At 29.3% G+C, this 25982-nt stretch overlaps 1 protein-coding gene across 1 annotated transcript in view; it reads left to right on the forward strand.

Moving 5' to 3' along the window:
* Positions 1–2137: 2137 nt before the first annotated feature.
* The window catches only part of LOC142325723 (serine protease snk-like), a 31829-nt gene continuing 7984 nt past the window's right edge, over positions 2138–25982 (forward strand). The window contains exons 1-3 of the mRNA XM_075367755.1: positions 2138–2215; positions 12899–13014; positions 21687–21940. Of these exons, the coding sequence (XP_075223870.1) occupies positions 2213–2215; positions 12899–13014; positions 21687–21940 (373 nt within the window). The 5' untranslated portion in view covers positions 2138–2212. The remainder of the gene's footprint in view (positions 2216–12898; positions 13015–21686; positions 21941–25982) is intronic.

Raw genomic sequence — 25982 nt, forward strand, 5'->3', positions numbered from 1 at the left:
AATGAAAGCTGTAGAAAACTTTGCCTGTGTCTGATAAGGCGCATATGTTATGTTTTATTCTATGTTTGTGAGCTACTTTTGATTGTTGCTAGAACAACTGGGAATGTGGTGCTGGTGTTTGATTGGGTTCTGTAAATTCCTTATTCTTTATGATGTAAGAAAAGAATTGTGGAATTAAAACTGTATTTGTTCATTTTGAATATTGTTTTTATTGGTTTTTGTATGTGTATCTTTTACTTAACTATGTCGAGTTTTCATCCTTCATTGTTATGTACTACATAGCACTTTGCAAAGTTGTGACCTACTTATCTTATATAGAACTAACTATAAACAGAACAGTCAAGTTTGCTTACTCCAGATAAATTAAAAGTGTGAAACTATTTACTAAATTGTTTGACAATATTGTGTATTTTAAGTTTTATTTATGGTTCTATATGCCATAAAATAAAATTAAATTTTTCAGACCAGTATTTTTTTCAGTGTTGTTAATATGATTGTTATGAATTTGTTTGTCTTAAAGAGCTTTTTGTTCTAAAATATGCAAAGTTTGTCTGTCAGTGTTCTATATATCCAATGGTTAAACTTTCTTTTATTATAATTTCTAGTAATCTTTACCAGACTAAAAAAGATAAAGTGGAATGTGACATGGTCTACAAAGCGTGGTTCTGAAAGATAAAGGTTTATGGTGTATGTAGTAATTGAACGAGCTATATATGACTGTCAAATATAGTAATTTTGTTCATGATTTTATGACTGTGAGTCTAATCAATTTATGCTTTTGCTTTCTTTTTTTTTTTTTAATACTTATCAGTAAATATTATTTTCTTGTGAATCTTTTAGGTGAATGAAAAAACTGTTCACATTAATTATAGTTTCCATTGTAAAAAAGAATATGTCATTTTATATAACCATGCCAATAAATTATTTTGCATATTTGTAGTTTTTTATGAGAATTTATGTTTTTTCAATGTGCTGTAAAAATATTTTGATTAATATGACTGGGTGAGCTCATAAGTATTCCATTATATCATGTGCAATATTTCTTGTGGAAGATTTTTTAGTGATTATGTTTTCAGGGTACCTACGAGGTGTGTGAGAAAAGTAATGAGACTGACTTTTGATTTACCAAAGTTTTTTCAAACAACAATATTATCCCCTTCAAAGTAGTTCCCTTGGGCAGCTATACACTGGCGGAGTCGTTGTTCCTACTCCTGGTAGCAGCGCTGGAAGGCTTCAACTGGTAGCCTTCCAGTTGAAATGTTGAAAAGGCTATTGCACTGGAAAAAATAATTTTGTTTTGCCACAAATTTATTTTTTTTAAAACAGAAATTAATAAAAATTTTGTAACAAAATTCAATTGAAGAAAACTTAATTAAATAAAGCTAATAAAAAAGATACATTTCAGAAATCTGATTTTAATCCAAAATAAAACACAGTAAAATTTGATAGAAAAACATTACAATTTTATACAGATAAATATCTTATTCAAATGCTAACATAAATAATAATTAAAAGAAATTTCTTAAATTAGATTATCTGATATATTTCTTTATTTCAATATTTGGCAGTAACAGTTAATAAATAATTAACTTTTTTTATTGTATACATGGAAATTGTTAGAAATAAAGTTTTGGGTCAATTTCTCAGATCAGAAAAAAATGATAAATACCAAATTTTGGTCCCAAGAATTTCAGTACGGCTTTATTTTACTTTTAATGCTTTCAGACAAATCTTCTAGATTAACTCCAGAAATATTGCTGCACAGTTTTAAATTATAGCACACTTCAAAATGTGATTCAAACACTAGAACCTAAACATTAAACACTGCCATTGACAATCTGTATGAACTCTATGTTAATGGTTACAACTTTAATCTCACTGAAAGCCAGTTGAGATGTAGAAAATTTTTTAAAACTTGAAATCTTGAATAAAAAACGTTTGCTACGGTTGATTTTAAAATGTTTTCAAACTAAATTAAAAATGTTTTTAAATACTTTACTAGAAAACATTTACTTTAATAATAATAACGTTTTTCATTTTTATTTTAGTGTGCCAAATGTATGGAGAATCTTTATTTAATCAACAAAGTGATGTTGCATTAGAAGTTCGTGCATCAAATATAAGTGAAGATGAAAAATCTTTAACGTGTGCTCAAACAGATACTCCACTAATTATAGGTGGTGAAAGAGCAAGTGACAAAGAATTTCCACATATGGTAAGTGAAAATATCTCATATTTCATTGCTCTCAGAAAATTAAATAAGAAAAAATTACTATTAGCTGTTCTCATGGTAAAGTAATACCCTGTTTTTTTAAACTGAAAAAATGAAGGATAAATTTATGTTACCTACCTCATATCATCAAAAATTTTACACACGTTACATACAGTAAAATTATCGAAAGAATATACATAAAGGTATATGAAATAGCTGTTTTAACACACCAGTGTAAGATAATTTATGGAATAGTTTTTTCACTAAAATTACTGACAATGTAATGTGTTGGGAATAAAGCATGTAATTTATTATTATAATTACAATGACTAAAGCATAAAGCTTGCTAGCCTTGGAGAAAACAAGTATGGTTACATAAAATATCCTATTGCTAAGCTTATTAAAAAAAAAAGATAATCAATGTAAAGCCTTCCAAATCTAATATATATAAAAAAAAACAAATTATGTATTTTATAGATAACAATAAATATAAAATAATAGTATTTAGTAAAGTACAACTGCAAATAATTTTATCCAAAAGGGTTTTAAGAATTAGTTGAAGGAATATTAGAGATATCCCCTGGAAGTTAATTCCACAAGTTTACAATTAAAAAGTTATGTTTATATTCACTTCTAAATGACACACCTTGTTTCTTAGAATGACCTCAAGTTCTGGAGTCTTCATTAGGGAAAAAGAATCTAAGATAACCACTGTAGCGAAGATTAACTGACTTTTAACTGAATCTTACATGATTCAGTTAGGTTATTGCTCATACGTCAGAAATTACCAGAACCACATTACTCAATATATTGTATTTGGATTTTAATAATATTAACATTTTTAAAATGATTAAAGCATTTCATTTTATGTTTGCTAAATGAGTACTTTTATCAAATTATTGCTCTTCAACTATGATGTTGGGAATACTGGAACTACCATTATGTTGTAACAATGGGTGTATTTAAGAATAAGAAATTTACGAATGTATGTTGTCATTCAAAAGTAAATATTAGAATCTAAAAATAGGAATCTAGCTAGCTTTAAACCTAGTTTCAAATGATAATAGTGTTACATGACATAATAGCTAACTGCAACAGATTGTATGTCTGTATCTTCCAAGGCACATTATTGGCAATCAAGTTTAGGTTGGTAGGAATAATACAGTGCAGTAGAGAATCATAACCAATCTTTTGTACTCTATATATAAAAATGTCAATTAGCCACTTTAATATAGTACATCTGATATTCATGAGTAATAAAATTATTTTAAACATTTTATACTGAATTTTCATGCTATATATTTCATTCAGAGTGTGAGTAAAAATATATCACATTTTAACAATTTGGAACCACTCAATTGGTTAAAAACTATTAAGTAATGACAATGTTAATATTACACTTCTACATTCTTGCTCTTAACCTCAACTTTCTTTCGCACATTCTACATCCTCATTTACTTGTTCAGATATTCTGTCTTTTACCATAATTTTATTTCATAGAATGCGTTCAATGATTTTTCAAGCAGAAAATTCAGTTTATTTGAAATGAAAGAACAATAACAGTTCTATTAATAAAGTAAAAGGATTAAACTATTAATTAAATCAACTTGCTCATTCTTTCTGATGTTTATTTTGCTAATTTTTGGACTAACAGGATATATTTTGATATTATGGCCAGGTGCTTTTCTTTACACCATTATAAAGCTCCAGCAGTTTTATAATGTTAGAAATATGTGGAAGTTCAACCTTACTTATCATTATTGTATAATAATAATAATAATAAATAATAACAACAATAATAATAATAAAATTATTATATTACATTTTGTTTGAAAAACACAAGTTTGGATTAATAATACAAATGCTAAATGATCATTAATGAAGATTTTAATTATTATCATTGTATTAGAAGCATATAAAAATTACTATTAAAATAGGCAATACTATTAAATAAACATATTAAAATTACAAACATCTAAAATTACTTCCCTAAATAAATCTAAATTAAATAAAAAATTTCATTGGAAGGTTTAAATTAAACAAAATAATAATGCAGATATGTACACATCACAATTCACAAGCCATAAAAAAATTTGTGATATCAAGTATGCTCTTTGTCACCTCAAGCATTTCCTTCTGTGTGCACTTGTTTGAGCAAGATGACATTGAAGAAAATGAACTGCAGTTTGCGGGTCGCCATAGTCCCATTGTACAGAGTCCACAGTGAAATCCCACTTCTGTAAGTTTGTCCTTCATCTTGTGATGCCTCAGCACAGCCTAATAAGAGAACCCCAAGTTGTCCAGTCCTCTTTGTGTCCAGGGAGTTCTTCTCTGGGTGTGCACCCCTTGTGTGCCACAAAGCTTAGTTTCACTTGCTTGAGTGTTCCTGAGTGGTCATCAGGAACTCTTTCTTGAGCTATGCCATACCCACGCTGCTTCATAGCCAAACAAAGGATGAGCTTGGAATGTTAAAGTCTTGAATTTCTCTTACTGATCTGCTACTCACATCGAATACCAAGTAGTGCAATGCCACACAAACAATAAGACTTCAGAGATATAGGGTGCAAGCAGCCTCTGAGATGCAGCATGTTTCATTCAATGCCATGTCTACTTCTTTGGTATGGCAAGATCTGTACCATACTGGAGAGGCATACTCTCCTGTTGAGTCACATAGCGTGAAGGTATGTAGGTGTGATATAGCCTGGCTGTGCTCCCCAGGTTGTTCCTGTCAGCTTTTGTACCACATTGTTCCTTGCAGTCACTTTGTTCTTGGTGTTCAAACAATGTTTCTTACATGAGAGAGCACAGTCCAAAGTAACCCTGAGATACCTTGGAGTTCCACAGTGGGTCAGCTGGGTGACACCATGTGATGTTCAAACTTTGGCTGTCTGTCTGTTCTTTAGATGGAAGACATGGGTCTGGGTTTGGTAGGATTTAGCTCGAACTGGTTTTCCTTGTAGTAAGTTACAAAATCTTTCAGTCCATTGCTTAATGTTACTTCCATCTCCTTGAAACTGTCAGCTTGAGCAATGGATGCACAGTCATCAGCATAGATGAGGCTCAGAGTTCCCTCAGGTAGTGCCTGATCATTGATATAAATGTTGAAAAAAGCTGGTGCAAGCACTCTACCTTGGGGTAAATCATTCTTTTGTGTTCTTCACCTACTTCTTTTTCCCTGGAATTCCATGATGAACCTCCTGTTTTCAAGAAGGTTCATGATTATGCATTTGAACTGAGAGTTCTAAGTGATTTCTTACATTCTTATTACAAGAAGTTTATGATTTACCATGTCACAGGCTGATATGAGATCTATGAATACAGCTCCTGTTATCTGCTGTCTTTCAAAACTATCCTCGATGTGCTGAGTTAATTTTACGACATGGGATGTACAACTTTTCGCTTCCCTGAAACCAGCTTGTTGAGGGATGAGGTACAGCTCAATTTTGTCCATCATTCTTTGCAGGATGAGTATTTTAAGCACCTTACAGAAATAATACCATCTAATATAGGTTTTTACAGGTTAACTTATACACAATTTTTATGTCATTAACAAAAATAGATTATATTTGTTCATTGATTATATATACCAAATTACAGACTGTGTTCAATAGGAGCTCAATGTTTTTTTGATAGTGAGAGTCCAATTAATACATCTATATCTGATAACAAATGATCAGTATAAATTTGAAATTAAAATTTTTTTTAGCCAAGAGGAAAATTTCAAAAAGTTTTATTTGTGTTATTAACACAATTCATATGTTTTGATCCATAAATAAAGGAATACCCATATGAAAAAAAGTCTGAAAATTATATTTTACAAAATTATTTGAAAAATAACAAAAAGTTTTACTTATGATTTAAATATAAGTTCAACCATAAATTTAGTATATTACTTATCAAAACTACCAAAAGTCTGATAATTACATGAAAAAGCGTGTTAATATTCCAGTGTAATAACACAATTCATCCAAACAGAAATGAGTTAAGTGTAGCATTAATTTAAAAAAAGTAAATTATTAAAATACAAAACAACATTTTATGTGACCAATTACTGTTTTAAAGGTTTGATTGAAAAACACTTTCCCTTCAACTTTCATCATTTTTCATTTTACATTCCAATAACTAAGAAAATAATAAAAATATAATGGTCACCAGATACAGCATTCACTATTCAATTTGATTAGCTGCTTATTATAACCAAATTAAAACAGAACAGATTCTAGAATTATGTTAGTTTTTTGCTGGCTTTTGTAATCATATATTTTAATTTCCCTATTTATTACATTCAAGTCAAAAAAAAATATAATTACTGATGAGAAATAGCAACTACATTTCCATATAATAGCAAGTGTTTAAGGCAATAAAATCACTAACGAATATGATCACTCCTATTCACAATTAAAAAACTGTCCTTCTTTCTAGCCAATAAAAAAATTCTAAGAAGTGACTCTATAATGTAACGCCAATCATTGTATTAAAAAGAAAGAAAAAAAGAGAGTGTGAAACAGATTTTCTAGCATTCTGCTCTATACAGATGACTTCAGTTCCATTTAATATTTTGCTGCACTTGTTTTATTGTTGCATTTTACTTTCACATCACATTCAATTTTATACTTGTTGTTTTAATGAAACTGTCAATAATTGGAAATGAACCAATTTAAATTTAGTGAATAAAGTTAAAATTTTTAAGCACTGATGGATTTAATGTAACAGCACCCAGAGAAATTCCCCTTAAAATACAAATTCTGCACACTATGATAAGCAAATGGTAACTCTACTCAATTTACAAATGTCCCTATAAATCTCAGTATTCTATTGAAAAATAAAATGCATAAATGATGGATGAAGAGTGCAATGTTTGGATGAATGGAAGATTCATTACGAAATAGTTTACAAAATATTTGTTTAGAAAAACAGGACCCTCCAAGATGTTAATCTGGCAAATGACTGGGCAGGAAAAATTTGGAAACTCACACGCCATAGAACTGAGTGCAATATTGAAACAGGCCTTTGCTACAGATTGATACCACATCAGGACTAAAAAAAAATCTAGTTTCTCCAGATAAAAAAAATTTAAACAGTCATCTTAACTTGCAATATGACAAGTTAGGATAAATTAATTCAATCGGTAATTGAGAAAAGTAAAATAGTCCTAGATTTTTAAAAAACGTGAAAAATTTATTTACTAACTATACAAGTGATTTGAATATATGGATGAATGTGTCAATATTTGTATGAAGAGAATGGCTCAAATTTTGAATAATTGGATAGCAAATCTAAATTTGTGTTTGGAAAATATTAGCCTCGTATTCTTACCATTGGAAACTAAAATATATATTCTTACACCTTACCAAACGTTACTAAAACATTAAAATGTTGACGACAGGGTAAAAATTTATTGACACGATTGACAATGGTGAAGTAACCTCTGCAGTAATATTGTAAACATGATCATTTTGGACGCTTTGCAACCAATGAAATTTGAAAGACGTACACACATGGAAGAACAGTTAAGTACATGGGTAGAAACTGACAGCACAAATTTACTCATAGCACAAATCACGAGTGAGGTAAACATTGTTCAAACAATGAAAAGGAAATATAAGATCAATCAATATAAATGGGTACAGTATAAGTTACAAACAAATAAATTAGTTTCAGAATCAAAAAATGCAAAAAAATATGTATTATGGATAAAAAACTGTAAAATGTTGAGATATGGCTATGTAAAACAGTCAAGGAAGTAGTAGATACTGATACAAACTAAATTACCAAAGGTGCTTAAAATATATGATGAATTAATTGGTAACACCCTTGAGCACACTAATAAGCTAAATATGTTTCATTGAAGATAAACATAACAAATTTTGCTAAGTTAACTGGGAATACTTATCATTCTTCATGTTGACCTTGGTGCACAAGACAACTACCAATGATGAAAAGCAACTGACAGAAATAAATAACTTTTCAAAGTTAAAAAATAACTACTAAATGTGGTTTTTATCTACAAAAAAAATGATATCCTATAGATGAACCAGTTTTGAGAAAATCACTTCTGTGAAACTAATTCTGACTGTCTTCAACAACTAGATACAAAGCACGTTGAATCAGGATAAAAATGGAATTATCTACACAGTTTTTCTTTAAAAATAATTGTTTCTATTTAATTAAAAATATCATAAACACTGTTATAATATCATAAATAGATTCAGTTAAATTGGTGTTATATTTCTAACAAATAATAATATATAAAATAAGTATAATTGTGCACATAATGTACTCTATAAGCTATTCATAATAAAAGCCTGCTTCTATTTTCTAAATTTTATTTTAAATTAATTTTACTGTTTATGGTCATCATTCATTCATGTTGAAAAGGATTCTTACTGAGTGTAATTTAAACTACAACTAAAATAAGTAACAATGCCATACAACTAAACAGATATTGATTTTTTTTACATTAAAAAATTTACAAAAAAAATATAAACTAATTTTAAATCCTTCTATTCTGTTATAATGCAGACCACATTTAGAATTGTTTCATCTTTAAAACACAAAATTACCTTCTTTAATGACTTAAACCAACATAAGAAGAAACCATAAAAAAAAATAGAATTACCATTAAATGAAAAAATTTGTGATTGTTGATTTCAAGCAGTCAAATTAATCAGAACTGGTTTTTACTTGATTAAAAAGGTATTTATATACTTGCAGAAACCTATAAAAATTTTAAAGATATTGAACAAACTGTAATAATAATGGGAATTTTGGTAAACAAATGAAAAATTATTTATCTTCTTTTCACATAGCAGTGTAGTGTAATATTTCTTCAGTAAATTGTTATGAATTACTAGGAAATAAAATCAAGATTTCTAACACAGAAAATTTTCTGCTTTTGAAAATCCAAATTTTACGTTACTGTTAGGTCTAACATTAATTTTTTTTTAACTACCATATTTTTTTAATTTAGAAATTATAAGCTGATTAAAAAAAAAAAAAACAATTGTTCATGAGAAATAGATGATGAAAAAATCAGTGTCTAAGTAAGAACTGTGTGATAGGTTTGGATGGTGAATTAAACCAATCTTAAATTTTATTATGAAAGATTAATGTAATTATCAAAAATCCATTTTTTGTTAAGAGTAAATTAAAAAAAAAATACATATATATTACAAATAATGTCATGAGTGCTTGCTAATGTCATAAAAGTTTTGCCCTTCAATCTGTTCAGAGCTGTCAATTAGAAAACTAATTATATTTTATCAAGATTGAATTATGGTAAAAACAGTTAGATGAAATAGTTATGTTCAACACCCCATCACTAATTACGCCAGTCAGGCCCCTGTAAAATGAAAATTAATAAAGTTACAGCTCAAAATCTAAAAACCTCATGAAATTGAAAACTCATGAAGGTTAAAAAAAAAAGTTAATATTTTTTTTTTAACCTCTGGGACCACCTTTAGGTATTACTTCAGAGGATAAGATGAATGACAAGTAGCATGTGAAAATGCCATGCCTGACCGGGATTCAAACCCTTCTTTGGCCCCAAAAGGCCAAGAAGCTACCACTCGTGCCATGGAGGCTGGTTCATGAAAGTTAACATTGTAAATTAAATTTGTTAACATTATGGCCATAAGTATCTAAATAGTACTTATATGACAGGGTACTGGATAGTAGCTGATGAAATGAAATATACTTAAAATTTATTATGAAAAGTCTATTTTTTTCCCATAAATCAATTTTTCTAAAAAAAGTTTTAAATAATGTTGCAACTACTGATATCACAGAACTGTGTTTTCAGCTGGTTCAAAGCAGTTAGTTAGGAAATTGGTTATTTTTACCAATGATGTGCTGTTGATTGAGTTGTGGCTAGAATGGTCAGAATGAATATTATTCTTACCAATACAATTCACTGACTAAGCCAATCAGGAGTCTTCATCATTGCTATTTGACAATGAAGGCTTTTAAGTTTTCAAGAAAACAGTGTCTGTGACACCATATGGGAGCATTTCTCTCCAGTCATGAATTAGACTGAACACTGGCCTACCTACTTTATACATTTATGTTTATACTTTATATTATTATGTAAAATAACTTAAGTTTTGTATTTTTAAAGATAAAAAAGACAATGACAATGATATTTGTTTTCACATTGTTATTAAAAACTTACATAATGATTAACTTTTAATACTTATGTACATAATATTTCTGTTACCTTTGTATTTAATTACACAATTAAAAATCAGTTTTATTTTAGGTTTTTCTTCTGAAAAATTTAAAATCTATTTTTATTTAAAATCCAATATTTTACCTTTACCATATAATCAACCTCTGAAAATGCATGTCCTTGACTGAATAACTTCTGCTACAAAGGAGCATTTTATAAATGTTTTGTTATTGAATCTAATAAATATTTTGATTCTTTCCAGAGATAAAAATCTGAAAAGAATTTGGGTATATTTAACAAAAATTGATGATCCTTAAATGTAAATTTAAAACTATTATCTTTTGCGACTTTAAAAATTAACACATACTGATTAAAAAAATAATGTAAGGCATACACTTAGAAAAAACTAAAATAATGTATGAAGATACGACATTTTTTAAATTTAATGTTTAGCCACAGTTAATTTATAATTTTTTTTGTAAATTTATGTATTTTTTTAAGGGGTATATCCTTATCCCATAGGGTAAGACACCCTCCATGTGATGGTTTTGGTTGCCATGCCACCCCTTCCTTACCTAACTCTTATGGGTTTTACTGGAGGTCATCATCAGTACCTCGGCAATGACATCTTTCAATCAAGCCTCAGCCAAGATGCCACCGACACGAATGCCACAAGCGACATTCCCATCGGTGACCTACTAACTAAAATAAACCCCAAACAACACACATCTAGCCAAGTCTCAAACAAGACTGAATGACTTTCTACGAACGAAGAAACTGAACCCTACCTATCCGAAAGGTAACAATGAGTTCGACACAAAACTAATCATATAACGCAACACAAAAACACTAACAAAATATAACAATAAAACTAAATAATGTAACATAAAACATAACTAACGAATAACAAACAAATTTATAATTAAACAGAAACAAAAACAGCAACAGTTTAACAAACTATAAAACAAAGTAACAATAAAACCAAAGATGAACACAATGAAGCAAAATCCAAGCGGAACATTATACCCTTTCAGCGATCCTTTCTTTTGCCAAATATATAATAAAACTTTCTACGATCAACCATTCGGCCCGGCTTTTCCAATTAACACGGAAATCAAGTGTCGACCCAATAATCTCAAGTCATCAAACGGTCCCCATGCGCATTAAGTCATAGATAGCATATTCATATATCACATAATAAGCATCGTCCAACAATCGGCAATGCGGACACATACCAGAGCCCACCAGGCCGAATTTCTGAGGTCTGTCCCGAAAAGCGCTATGCCCAGAAAGAAATTGCATCACACAGTTGTTCGGGTGTACCCAAGGTGTCCCGCAAATCAACAACATTAGGGAAAAGATCAATGCGTATAATGCCCACACACTGTTTCATCTCATCTGGCCTGCCACAGGACGATATCATGCTGTTCTATCTCCTTTATTTTCAACGAACCTGACTTCTTAGCAACATAACAAGTCTTTCGGTTACACGCATGCGATCACCAAGATTGCCTCACGTGAAATTGTACGGTAACCAACCGTTATCAATATAAGGCGTTGAGCCCGTAACAAAATATCTCGATAGCCTATAAATTTTAGCCTATCCGCCCAAACAGGCGCCGCATATATCATAATTGCCTCGAAGACGCCCTTATACAAGATACTCTTAGTTTTAAAATTAAGACCCCAATTAGCAATGACCACAAGTCGGATTCCGAATACGGCATTACAGGCCTTCCTCGCGACGTATTGAAGGTGCTTCTATTTCTCATCAAGAAACACCACGAGGTACCTTTGGGTCTGAATATATCTACTAATACGTTGGTCTGACATTGTGGCGGACTTGCCGCCTCACAGCCTTTGAGATAAACACTTTCAGAAAGTTTGAATGGCAGGTTCTGCATAAAACGCATGTAACTGTTTTTTGTTGTCTGCACAAAAATCTCTTTGCCACTATAAATTAATTCCTCTGCCGTAACTACTTACCAGTTACTTATCGGTTATTGGTCACTAACCAATATTCCATACTGGACAATTTGTGGAGGATGCAAATACCCTGGATAGCAATGCAATAAATATGCACCAGCAGCTTAATGTTGCTGCTGTTTGTTTAATTAAGCTTAATAATGCATTGTTTAAATACAATTAACCACAGAAGTAATGTAACTATTAAGGAACTTTTTTCAAAAGCTACAGCTTTACAGTCATTATGGATAAGATAATAGCAAACTGGACCTAATCAAATAAAAAATTAACCTGATAAATTTAGAAGTTAATTGAGTAATATTGTGGCATCAAGACAAATACCTTATGTATACTCTTTGGTTTTGTTAATAACATAAAGTTAACTTTTCAAATAAGGCAAGCTCTACCAATTATATATATATATATATATAAATTTTTTATATATATTGATTGATTAAATAATATATATATATATATATATATATATATATATGATTATATTGATTTACAGCGAAAAAATTAACATTAATAGTTAAAAATTTTGAAATTTATAGGCCGCAATTGGATATGGACAAACAAAAAAAGAGGTACGCTGGCACTGTGGTGGAACACTAATTTCAGAATATTATGTTTTAAGTGCTGCACACTGTATGAAAAGTAGACCTTTAAGGTATTGTAAAAAAAAGCTGTTATACAGTAATAAAGTTTTGCGTTACTTTAACATCATTATAAATCATTTTAATCAAATTAGGATGCACCTCATTAGATTTTGAGCTATTCACTACTGAAACATTCCTTTATTTGCACTTAAAGGGATTAAAACATTTACATAGGTAATTATATTTTTATGATGCATAAGACAATAAAATCAAATAGATAAATCTTCATATTCAGGTAATTATCAGTTTATTATTTTAATGCAACTTAATTTATCTGTTAATCAATTACATGCCACATTATTATTATCATGCTTTATATAAAACTGTATTAAAAAAATATACATATTAACTGTGTTTCACTTATTACACCTTCAACATAATGTTAGCTTCTTTCACTACAATGCTAAAAAACATTTTTTGAAGTTTGTTTTAATTTTGATGCAAATAACTTTTCTAAAAGTTATTTAGAAGTTATAAAAGAAAATGCATGGAATAATCTATTAAAAGCACTTTCCAATAAAGGCTTTCTAAAACAGAAATGCCAAGAAATTCACATGCCAATATATATTGCCCATCAATAAATAATGATATATGTTTAGACAATTAATTGCAGCTATTATGACTGTTTACATCCAATCAGTCAACAAAATGGTAGCAGAAATTTATTTCTTATAGCCATTAAATGGTTCACTGAAATCACTAAACAGAAAAACTAAATAAGTTATATTTCTTACACTTATATTATTTATGTTTTAAATTACAACAGGTACACAATTAGTTAAATAATGGAAAAATTTACAAAAAAATGTTTTTTTTTTTTAATTTTGAAAACAATTAATGGTCAATGACTTCCTATTCTAATGCTTATGACAAGCACAGTTCAGGATGGCTTGTAATATTTTTCTGGTCATGTATCCCACATGTATTCAATCATAGATTACACTTTTCTTTAAATTTATATAAAAAAAGTGTTATTTTGGAGTTTTAATCTGTGCTTGCTTCTGAATCTCTCACTGTTATTCATCATTATTTTTCTACTGTTGGTTATCAATGTCATAACCTATTACTGTGAGCAGTAGAAATTGCCTTTCTAGTAGATCAAATTTCTGTTTGTAGCCTGTAGTTGTTTTATCTCTTTTTAGGATGAAGGTGTTTTCTTAGTAGACTGACTTCATCATGCATATACAGTTTTTGGGTTATGCTTACATCTTTGTTTTAGTTTCAGATACTACATTCCTTAAAACCAATTTATACGCATCTGGAATAACTTAAGAGTAGTGTCATGGAAATGATGTGTAAAGTTTTAATTTATTAATAATGACCATGGCTTATGACCTCATTAGTTGATATTAATTAAAAAATAAATAAATATAACACACAAAAACAGCTGAAATAGTCTCCACGCAAGATCACAATAAATGAATGAATAGAAAAGACTGAAAGCTACAATTTTTTTAATGAATAAATGGTAGTAGATTCAGTACTTTCAGACACCAACTTACATTCTTTTGAATTTTTTGATGTAGCAACAGTCAACCTGACTAAAATTTGAATTGTTTGTATATATGTTTGTGTAGTTAATTTCCATGATAAGTAGTAATATTAGTTTTATTATTTTTCATGTTTTATAGTTGAGTCCATGATATTGTTGTTTGTATTCAAAATTATTGCAAACAATTTAATTAATATTTATTGATATATAAATGAATGGTATTTTAACATTAATATGGGGTTAATTGGTTTTGTTATAAATCAAAACTCCTATTCAAAATTATTCATGAAATAAATTATTAAATAGTTGGAGTTAGTACTGTATAATAAAATATAATAGCTTTTAAATAATCAGTTTAATTTCAAGATTTACAAACTGTTATCCAAATTAACTGACTTTATTTCCTACCTTCAGGAATACACAATTAATTCTACACATTCATTTAAATCAATTATATGTAACCAATAAAGTGGCATTTAATAAAGTTTTCATTAAGTGTTTTTGAGAGATTTTTTCCTAAACTGAAAATTTTGGATTTACTATTGTTGGAATACTACAGAAACATGGGAATTCTTTTTTCCAAATAGAAATACAAAATGGACAAAAAATTAAGCTCCATTTCAGTTAAAAAGTATAACTTAAGAAATTATTTATTTGTGTCTAAATTATAAAATTCTCTTAAAAGTATAATGTGGAATGAAATTAGCCATATTCATCAATCCCCAGTAAATAATTAATAATCAGTACAATTACAATAAAAAAAAGAAAATTCAATCAAAAATTCTAACAAAACAAACAGAAAATTTACTAGGTTGCAAGATAGATGTAACATAACAGTTTTTTTATAAAATTATTTTTAGTAAAGTGCAATTAAATAATAATAATTGAATATATTACTATACTTTTTAAGGTTATGGATGAATACTTTATAAATTTTATAATAGCATAAGTCATTGTTCTGTTCTAAGTTGTCATTGCTAACAAAATCTTTTCTGGTTTTTATAACAGAGAAAACATATTCTAACACATGTCATCAAACCTTTACGGTCCTTAATATTTACTTGTAAAACCTACGTCTTCATAACAATATCAGTTTGCTCCAAAAAAACTGAAACATAACTTACTACACAGAAAGCTATCACTGTACACTCTTCCTAACTATATAAAACTATATTTTGGGATAAAAATATTCCTCGCACAGTGCCTTTCATGTAGAAATTTTGATTTATAAATAAAATACTTTACCATAACTGAAATATATATTTTATTATAACTTTTGTCCAATTTAAATCAAGTTTTAAAAAATATTTATTTACAACTGGCAAATATTGAGATTATTTTTAAAATTGTAAAAATAATTAGCATATACTTTTCTTCCTTCTCAACAAAATTAATTGCTACATCTTTTAAATACAAATTTATAGAAAGAAATATATACCATAAATAAAAGTTTATTAATAAATAAATACTATTCTTTATAACTGTAATTACCACTATTACATTTGTTACCACTAACTAAAAAATCTAATAAAAAGAAATATCCGTTTCCTTTAATTCCAATGCTTAAAATAGTAAATTTAAAATGTCTGCAAATTCTTGAGATTTAAATATCTATAAAATTGCAAAATGGGACCACTATTTTTATCAAACATCTGTAAACAATCTTCATATCAAAAAAAGTAAAAATTTGCTAATCTGTAAAATGCAAAAAATTATGATTGAATACACTTTACAAATTACATTAAATTATTTAGAGTTGGGAATATGGTTTACAGTTCAGTTGAATAATTACATGCCACACAATTCTGGGAGATCGGCGACGGCTTTCCTTAAAGAAGCTACGCCAGTTATCAGGCGATTTTTCAGAATACGTTGAAAATGCAATATGGAGTAGCATACATGATGTCTGTTCAGAAAATAACAGAATTTTTTAAAATCTTTATTAATAATTTTACCGACTATTAGTCCTTGTACCCTTTAAAGTATTCCCCTCCCTTATTCACACACTGTTCTAAGCGGTGTTTACACTTTGCGAAGCAGTCATTTGAAATTATCTTTAAGTTCATCCCCATGAATAGCTTCGTTTGAAATGGCCTTTAGGCCCGTGAGGAATTAGCTTTAATATCATCAATAATCTCAAAACGGCGTCCTTTCATTACCGATTTTAATTTCGGAAATAAGTAAAGATCGCAAGGGGCCAGGTCTGGCGAGTAGGAAGGCTGAGGGAGCACAGTCATCTGATTTTTTGCACAAAACTGACGGCTTGACAACATTGAGTGTGCGGCGCATTGTCGTAGTGAAAGAATCATGAGTTGTCTCGCCACAACTCTGGTCTCTTCTTGCGGATTTTTTCACGCAACCGTTGTAAAACGCCTTGATAATCCCCACGGTACACTGTTTCACCTTGAGACAAGAATTCAAAATTCCATTAAAATCGAAAAAAACAGAGGGCAACACTTTAACATTGAATCGAGACCGACGTGCTTTCTTGGGGCGTGGAGATCCTTTGTAAATCCATTATGATTGAAATTTAGTCTCGATGACGCAGCCGTTAAACCAGCTTTCGTCTCCCGTTATGTTCCTTTGCATGAATTTGTCATCATCATTGGCCTGTTCAAGAAGTTAAAAAGAGGGACAAGTCTGCTGTAAGTCGATGCATGTTCAATTTTTTTGTCAAATATCACGGCATGATTCAATCGAGATGCTAACCTTTTGTGGAAGTTTTCTGACAGTCAGTGTGCGATTTTTACCATATTGATTTTCTGACGGGTGCCATAAGGAAAAATTCGAAGGCCTTCCTAGAAGAGGTTTGTCTTCAGCTGACTGACGACCTCTTAAATCTTGAAAATCATTCATAACATTGCATATAACCCAGAGCATCATCTCCGTAAAATTGTTTCAAAAGTTGAAATGTTTCTGTGAAAGTTTTCCCCAGTTTCACGCAAAACTTTACGCTGCATCGTTGCTCCCAAAAATCGCTACTAACAGTTATACACGTTACACTCTTAACAATAACATAAACACCAAACGAGATACCAACAATAATCCACGAACACGTGGTTATGCAGGACACATGCTGCCAACTGCACGTAACTAAATATCTTCGTTGGCGCGTAATTAAAAATGTTCGGTTATTTTCTGATGAACACAGACCTCGTATTTCGCCTTTCAGAATAAATTTGTTCATCAATCAAATTTTGTTAACCCAATCTGGTAAGGTTGCTTTTTAAATAATATGCTTGAAAGCCAGCTTCAGCAGGACGTATTGAAACCGAGATAACACATAGTCACATTTCATACTAGATTTTACATCATCGTAATGTCTGTTAGAAAAGAACAATAGAAAAATCCTTTTTTCTTTTATTGTGACCCTTATTTTGATAAATTATAAAAAAATCATTACATGTCTTCACATGCCAAATAAAACAGATAGGAGACCTGATCCGTATTCTTCAGAATGGTTGATTTTTTTATAAAAAAATACTAATTAAAACTCAAAAATTATGAAAATAAATGTTTGTTGTATCAGTCACTTAAGTAAAATTAATTATTCAGCAATTAGATATTAAGACTACTGTCTTGATACAACTTTAAATGTAAATAATCAATTTTTGAATAATTTAAATTAAATTTATTATTAATATTTCTATGACAGTCATCATGCTCAAATTCTATTTGTTTATTAATTAGACAGACTGATTAAAAATGAAATAAGACAATTTTGATGATTTTTAAAACATTTGTTTTTAAAAGATGGAGATTTACTACATAATTCTACACAAAATTTCTTAAATTTTGTATCTATAAGTGTTCTAAGTGTGCAGTGTGAGTCACTCAACAGATAAAAACATGGTATTGAATTTATCTCAAGAATGTGAAAGCGTACACCTTTCAGTACTAGCAACAGCATTTCTTATACATTATTCTAATTCATATACATCAACAGGAGGGGAGAGATTAAAACTTTTTTTATAAAATCCCCAAAAAAGTAGTCACAATGTGTTAAGTCTAGACATCTTGGTGTATCTATGTACTCGTATGCCATATATGTTAATGTATCTATGCTGTGTATATTAGTAGCATGCCCAAACCATCGTCTTGAAAGAATTGGCCGATTAATTTTGAACCTCTACCTATTGGTGAGGTGGAGCTCCATTATGTAAAAAAATGAAGTTCTCAGTGTCTTTCTTGAGCTGAGGCATTAGCCATTCATTTAACACATCAAGATAAATTCCTCCATTTATTTGTATGTTGTGAAAAAAGAATGGTTCATGCACCTCTTCATGGCAAATAGTATAACACACATATTCTTAAGGTGAATTGAATATTTATTGCACAGTTTCCCTACACTTCTGTTCCTCACAATTATACATTGGGTCTATTGTTATGAAAGAATAGGCATAAACATAAAATGGCAGCTATGAAAATATGCCATGCCTGATCAGAATTTGAACCTGGAACTTCTGCACAAAATTTGTATCGATTAACTTTTTACTAATGTGAAATGTACTCTTCAAATTAATTGATGAATGAAACCATATTCTTTGTCAACACGCTCCTGCATGTAAGACATGCAGGATTTCAACAGAAATCATGTAAGACTATTATTAACACTTAAAGTTTGTGTTAACTGTAATTTTTAATGCATCATTTTCAATTGTTTCTACACAATTTTCCACATAGGCGGTTCCAGATTTTGGAATTCTAAACTTGCTGAGCTAGTTAATTTACTTACACTACACTGGAATACAACCTGAATACGATCAATTGTTCTTCTGATACAGGAAGATGGAAGACTTCCTGTATCTTAACTTTTTTATACACAACAATATATGACTTCTAATTGCTTTTTCCAATAATAGATGGATTGGCTTGTCGGTAGTTGTTTAGCATGGTATTCTGAAATGTCTGTATGATAGCAAGTTTATTTTGGTTAAGTCGAGGACACAAAAACTTTCTCCAAGGACTAGCGGCCATCTCACTATCTGATTATGCTAAGCAATAATCAATATTGATGTCAACAACAGAAGCTTCACTTCTTAAAACCATTCCTTGTATAATAAATAGTAGTTGCTGTCTTGAAATACATAAGTTAAATTTGTTATAAACCATCAAAATTGCCTATTTCATCTGCAATCATCTTTTCATTGCTGATTTTACTGCATGTAATCAAGTGTAAGGATTTTAAATTTGTTACAATTGAATTCCAAAATTGAAATGCTAAGCTTGGAAACATCCGTTTATTTATCTTATTCAAACTGTTTTTTGATACACATTTAAATTTCTGTAAATGCTCTTGAAATTGTTTTTATAATACCTTTTTATCATTCCTATGTAGAATTTTTACAGTTTTGTTCTCTACATATTTTTTTTTTTGTGGACATCTGCTTCATTATAAATATTAGAACTGAATTTACTGTAATTAATTAATTAAATTTTTGTCTCATTAATTTTATTTCAATGGTTGAGATAGCAAATATGTACTTATATAATTTTAAAGTTTTAGTTATATTTTTAATTAATTTCCTTATATTTTTAATTAAAAACCCTTACTGGCAAATATGTGAGCACCTTAATCTGACTACCAATGATTTTCATTTTTTCTCAACTAAAAGAATATTTAGAACTCCATCATTTTGAAAATTATTACTAGGTTAAAAAACTGCCACTGAGAGGTTGTCAGCCACTACTGGCAGTTTCCTTTTACTACTGAGCAGAACTAGTGACATTATATGTTCAAACATAAATAGTGACTACAAGTTATAGAAAAACAAAAACATCTTATTGTAAGTGCTAAATATATATTTTAAAATTATTTTTTATTTTAATTTACTCGTATTATAACTAAATGTTCTTTATTTTCTGGGTGGCACTAGTAAAATGAAAATTAAATACATGTGACTTCAGTTCCTCTACTCATTCCACAGCAGATACTTAACTCAAAGTACAGTAATTGCTTTGTGCAAAAGATGTAAACAGACACTAAAAGCTTATTTTAAAGATATGATTTCAATATGGTTTTTATCTTTTTCTTTACTTATTCACTATAAATAATTCACTCTCAGAAAACCTTTAAAAGACTGTTTTTTTCTTTCTTTTTGTGCAGTTATTTTTATTGGCAAGAATTTTCATACGTCCATAAACACTTATACACATGTGAATATTTTTATATTCATGTGAATATAAAATATAATTAATTTCTTAAGTATGCAAAAAACTAATGATTATTTTTGTTAAAAACAACAAACTTTCCAAGTTCAGAAAATTTTTTATAAACAATATCAAAGTAATTCTCCTTGCACAAAACAATTTATATAAATGTGGATAAAAAGGGCTATTCAATGATGTTTTGTGCAATGTAATTAACTGTACTCCAAAAAAAGAGAATAAAGGAAAACTGCTACTAAATTACTATAGTATGCCAGGTTAAATAATGAATTAAAGTTTCTTCTATCATCAATTTATGAAAATGCCATACAATTTTTATAAAAACACTATTCTAGAGCAGCTATTTTTACACTGTGTCTAGATTGAATAAAATATGTTTTTGTGACTGTGCAAAATAAAGAAATGCTTTAATTAAATGAGAAGGAATGTGGGCTATCTTATGACTCAGTCATACAAAGATCTAACAATGAAATTTTACTATTGTTTAACAAAAATAAATGATGCTAAAATTGGACTACTGTGATTATCACATCTGTAAAGCAGATGTGATAATATATATTCATCCTTCAACTTATGTATTCATTCACTCATGAATACATACATTTTATATATATATATATATATATATATATATACACACACACACACACACACACACACACACACACACACACACACACACACACACACACATACACACATATATATATTTACAGTCCTTTTAGCTAGCATGGCACACTTTTTAATTTCTACCTATTCTGCACCAATCTTTTAACCTCTTAACACTCCATATTATACATTATTTCTACAGCATTATTTTTATACCAATATTTATATATATATATATTGGATATATCTATTTTCCACTCAGTCTTACTGTGTTTTTTTTTTTCAGTACCCATTTCCAAGACCTAATTAGTTAATATTAGATACCTTAATAACTCACCATCTGAGTTCCTTCTTTTGTATAAAAAAAATTACATGATAATAATTATTCAAATTAATTATTATGAACAATTACAGAAGTAAAGCAAAATGGGCATTACTTGGTGCAATGGATTTATCAGCAGATGAGGAAGGACGGCAAATATTTGATATTGTAAAAAGAGTTGCACATCCAAAATATAAGCCTCCATCTAAATCATATGATATAATATTGTTTAAATTATCCAGCTCAGCAAAACTTAATGAATATGTACGACCAGCATGTTTAAATACAGATGATTCAATTACAGCTAAAACAGTAACAGCCACAGGATGGGGAAAGACTGATTACTGTAAGTAAACAAAATTTATTAATAAAGACAATGGAAATTCTTTCCCCAAAGAAATACTTTTATCAATACCTTACACTTACACAAGAATATAAAATCCAATTGTAGCATTTATGAAAATGGTTTAATGCAATATACATGTAACAGATTTAAAACTATTACAATTTATAAATGCCTAACTTTCAAATTACATGAAAATTATTTTTACAAAAACAAACACCATTCACTATTGAAAAAAATAAATTGAAAAACCTTGAAGATAATCCTAATAATAAAATAATAATAAAACACAAACTAAGCAAGTCCTTGACACAGAAAACACTTTTGTTTAATTAATAATTATTGTACATGGTTAAAGTGTGTGAGTAAAGTTTTCTTCAACTTGTGTATATTTTTGTGAAAGTTGTAAAGAATGGTAAGATTTAAGATTTAATTTGCACATATGTTTTTCTAGTTTATTATGAAAATAGGAATCTATATAATCATGTATTCTTGATTAAATTGGTATCCATAAGTGTTCAAATTGTGCTGGGTAGACATTGTAAAACTATTTTGTTACCCAACAACTATTCTGAAGAATAACAAAACACATTGATATATATACATAAACACAAGATGAAGATACTAAACTTCAGTGATTGCACTAAATATTAAATTAGACAAATTAGACAGACATTCGCCAAAAGAAACAAACAACATTTCAGGCACTACTAATTAATATAATCAATTTTTGTAAATCAACTCATAGAAACAGAGCACACATGCTGTAAATTAACCACAAATAGATTTTATCCATAAATACTAAGATCTCATCACATAGGAAATTTTAAAAATTTACAAACACTAAATTTGTCAAAAGTAACACATTAAATGAACAAAAATAACAAAGACAAAATGTGTTATTCATGAACTCACAAATATACTAGAAGGGGTTTCTGTCTCTTTAATTTGGACATCACTAACAACAGTAGACCAGTATCTTCACTGAAGAAAGTCCTGCTAATTAGCTTCAGGTTTTTTGATGGATTAATTTCCTTATCACTGGAAGTAAATCACACACTTTTAATAACCCTTAGCCTTTCTTCATACTGCTCACTGAATATGTAATTCAAAATTCCTTGGACTGTTCATTCAGTATGGGGACCAGCAATAATATGGAACAGATGAATTCACAATCTCTCTGATTCAGCATTCCAAGAGCATGATGACAATGGCTAGGTACCAGAATTATGTTTTTGAATAAACTATTAATCGTGCTGTATCTTGTGTAGCTGATTTTAATAAGCAATGGACTTACAAGTTTTTGTTTTCATTTGAGAGAATGACTAATAAGCCAAAGTATAAAGCTTAAACTTTGTTTTTTAAGATTTTATAGTTTGCAAATTTGCTCAATGAGAGTGAGAATTTGCATAAGGCTGGCAGTAGTATTCTTTCACACTTATTACTTAAAGCAAAAGCAATCCAGAAAAAAATTATTCATATTGCTGCCAAATGCTTTAAGTAATAAATTAGAAAGAATAATACAGGAAGGTTAAACTAATTGTCTGAGAAAAGTAAGATATTGTCTCGACTTGTTTGTTAGTAACACAACTGTATCTGTGACACAAACACACAAATTATTATTATGAGGTTTCTTACTACTCGACAGAATTTATTGTAATGATTTTTCATAAGTTTCTATTATAAAATGATGACTGATAAATTTTTTAGTTTGGAGGATCACAAGAAATTTCTTTAAATATGTGGTCTCCCCTGATATAACCTACTTCTGACCTTGCAAATATTTCCAGTCTGCCTCTCAGCAAATACAAGCTGTATAATTTACTTTTCATGTTTTTTATTTTAGCCTATTTTTTTTTTTAGATATCCTCAGACTTCTGTAACCCATTTCTCCCTTTTGCGGTACACTATTATTTCTTAATCTTATATTGATTTTCAATAAAATTCTTTTTTACAAGTTTTCCTCAGTTTTATTTACAGAAAAAAATTATTAAAAAAGTTTAAAAATATAGTGAAAGTACCTTTTCTACTGACATGCCAATGATGTGGCTGGAAACAGTGCTTAAAATATGGCTAATACATTAAGATCACTTTTAGCATTGACTAAACCTCCCATAATCAATTATGATCCCAATTCCATTTTGAAGTTCATTTTAATTTTCATTGAAGAACTCAATTTAAATTCAGTAAGAGTAAAGTCTGTTGTAGGTAGAAATACTAAAAAATTACAAGAAATTAATCTTAGGGACATCAATATAGTAAAATATGAAGTAGGATAAATTTTTGATAAGAGGATGAAATTGTTGGAACGTGATACTTGGACTTTAAAAAGTAGAAGTTAGAAAACATTTTAGTGCAATCTATTAATGGAAAAAACCAAAAGGGTAAAAGGAAAGGTATAGAACTTTATACATTATTTCATTTATAGTGAGTTAAAATTCCATAAGCTGGTTACATTAGACATAAACAACTGATTAAATCCTTCTTACAAAGGTGAAAAAAAACTTTTTAATTTTTTGAGATAAACCTTATTTATTTTCCCAATGTAGCCTCCTTTTAAGATTATACATTTCATCCAATGCTGCTCCAGTTTGATGATCGCTTAAAAATAATAGGAGTGTTTCAACTCTCCAAAAAATAAGCATCTGTCCCTGAAATCATCTCATTTGAATATAATCTCCTTCCTGCCAGTCATTTTTTCATGTTGGAGAACAAATAGTAGTCTGAAGAAACCAACTCTGGAGAATAGAGGGCATACAGAACCAGTTTAAACCCTAACTCTATCAATTTTGTGGCCACAAGTGCAGAGGAGTGAGAAGGTGCATTATTGTGATTGAAAAGCACTTTTTTACGAGCCAATTGTGGATATTTTTCTTCCAGCTTGATTTTCAAAGAGTCCAATAACAATGTTCAGTATTTGCTTGTAATTGGTGAACCTTTTTCTAAACAGTCTGTGATGATTAATACTTTGTGAATCCCAAAGGATAGTTACCATAATTTTCCCAGCTGAAGGAACGACCTTTGCCTTCTTTGGTTCACTCTCTAATCCATTGTTTGGATGGTTCCTTGGTCTCAGGCATGCACTGGTGTACCCATGTTTTGTCTAGTGGTGAAACTATGCTTAAAATCCTGTGAATTTCACTGAAGTAGCTCAAATCAATTAAGGAATACCTCATATGATTTTGTTTTTCAACTGTGAGCAATCACAGCACCTATCCTGTGGATAGCTTTTTCATGAACAAGTGTTCATGAGTGTACAAGTGTTCTGTTAGAGTTAATAAGTAAGCATTCTGTTAGTTATAAGTAGCAGGTTATGGATAACCAAGACAATGAGTATTTGTGCACTGATTTCCATTTTCTATATCAAGTACATTTCTTTAATTTAGAAAGAAATCAATTAAAATGAATAATAAAATTAAAGTCATTTTACCTTGGACAGAGCTAATCAGATTGGTAAGTAAACAAACATATGCTGACAATAGTAAATCCTTATGAAATGGGATAGGCCAATTCTTCTTGGTTGTATTTGGTTACAAAGTTGATTCTCTTTTTCATGCTTAAATATGCTTAAAAAATCTGATGTAGACACCACATAACTTCCTCGTACGCCTATTAAATTACATATACACATTTTTTTAAAATGAAAAGTACATAAAATTTTATTTCATTAATACTACTGATATTTTTTCATTACTTTTTTTATTATTGAATTATTCACTGTAAACTTTTTTCTACAGTGAGAGGTTAATAATTATTAAAAATAAATCAATACATTTAAATTAGAAAAAAAAGAAGTTAAAAAAAAAAATGAAGTCTGATTTGAACTGATGTGCCTTCCCCTAATATCCAAATATTTCATTAATTCAAATTTTATTTGGCTATAACTCTGGAACCAATGAAAATAAATACCACTTATGATATATCATTGTAAAGCTTTCAATGAGAGGGCTTACTACAGTTAATAAAATGCCCAAAATCCAAATTTTTTGGATTTGGGCTTTTTTTGGACACTTTTGGTTCAGTCAATTGCAATCAAAAGGGGAGG

This window comes from Lycorma delicatula, chromosome 5 (assembly GCF_047948215.1).
Source record: "Lycorma delicatula isolate Av1 chromosome 5, ASM4794821v1, whole genome shotgun sequence".
NCBI lineage: Eukaryota > Metazoa > Arthropoda > Insecta > Hemiptera > Fulgoridae > Lycorma > Lycorma delicatula.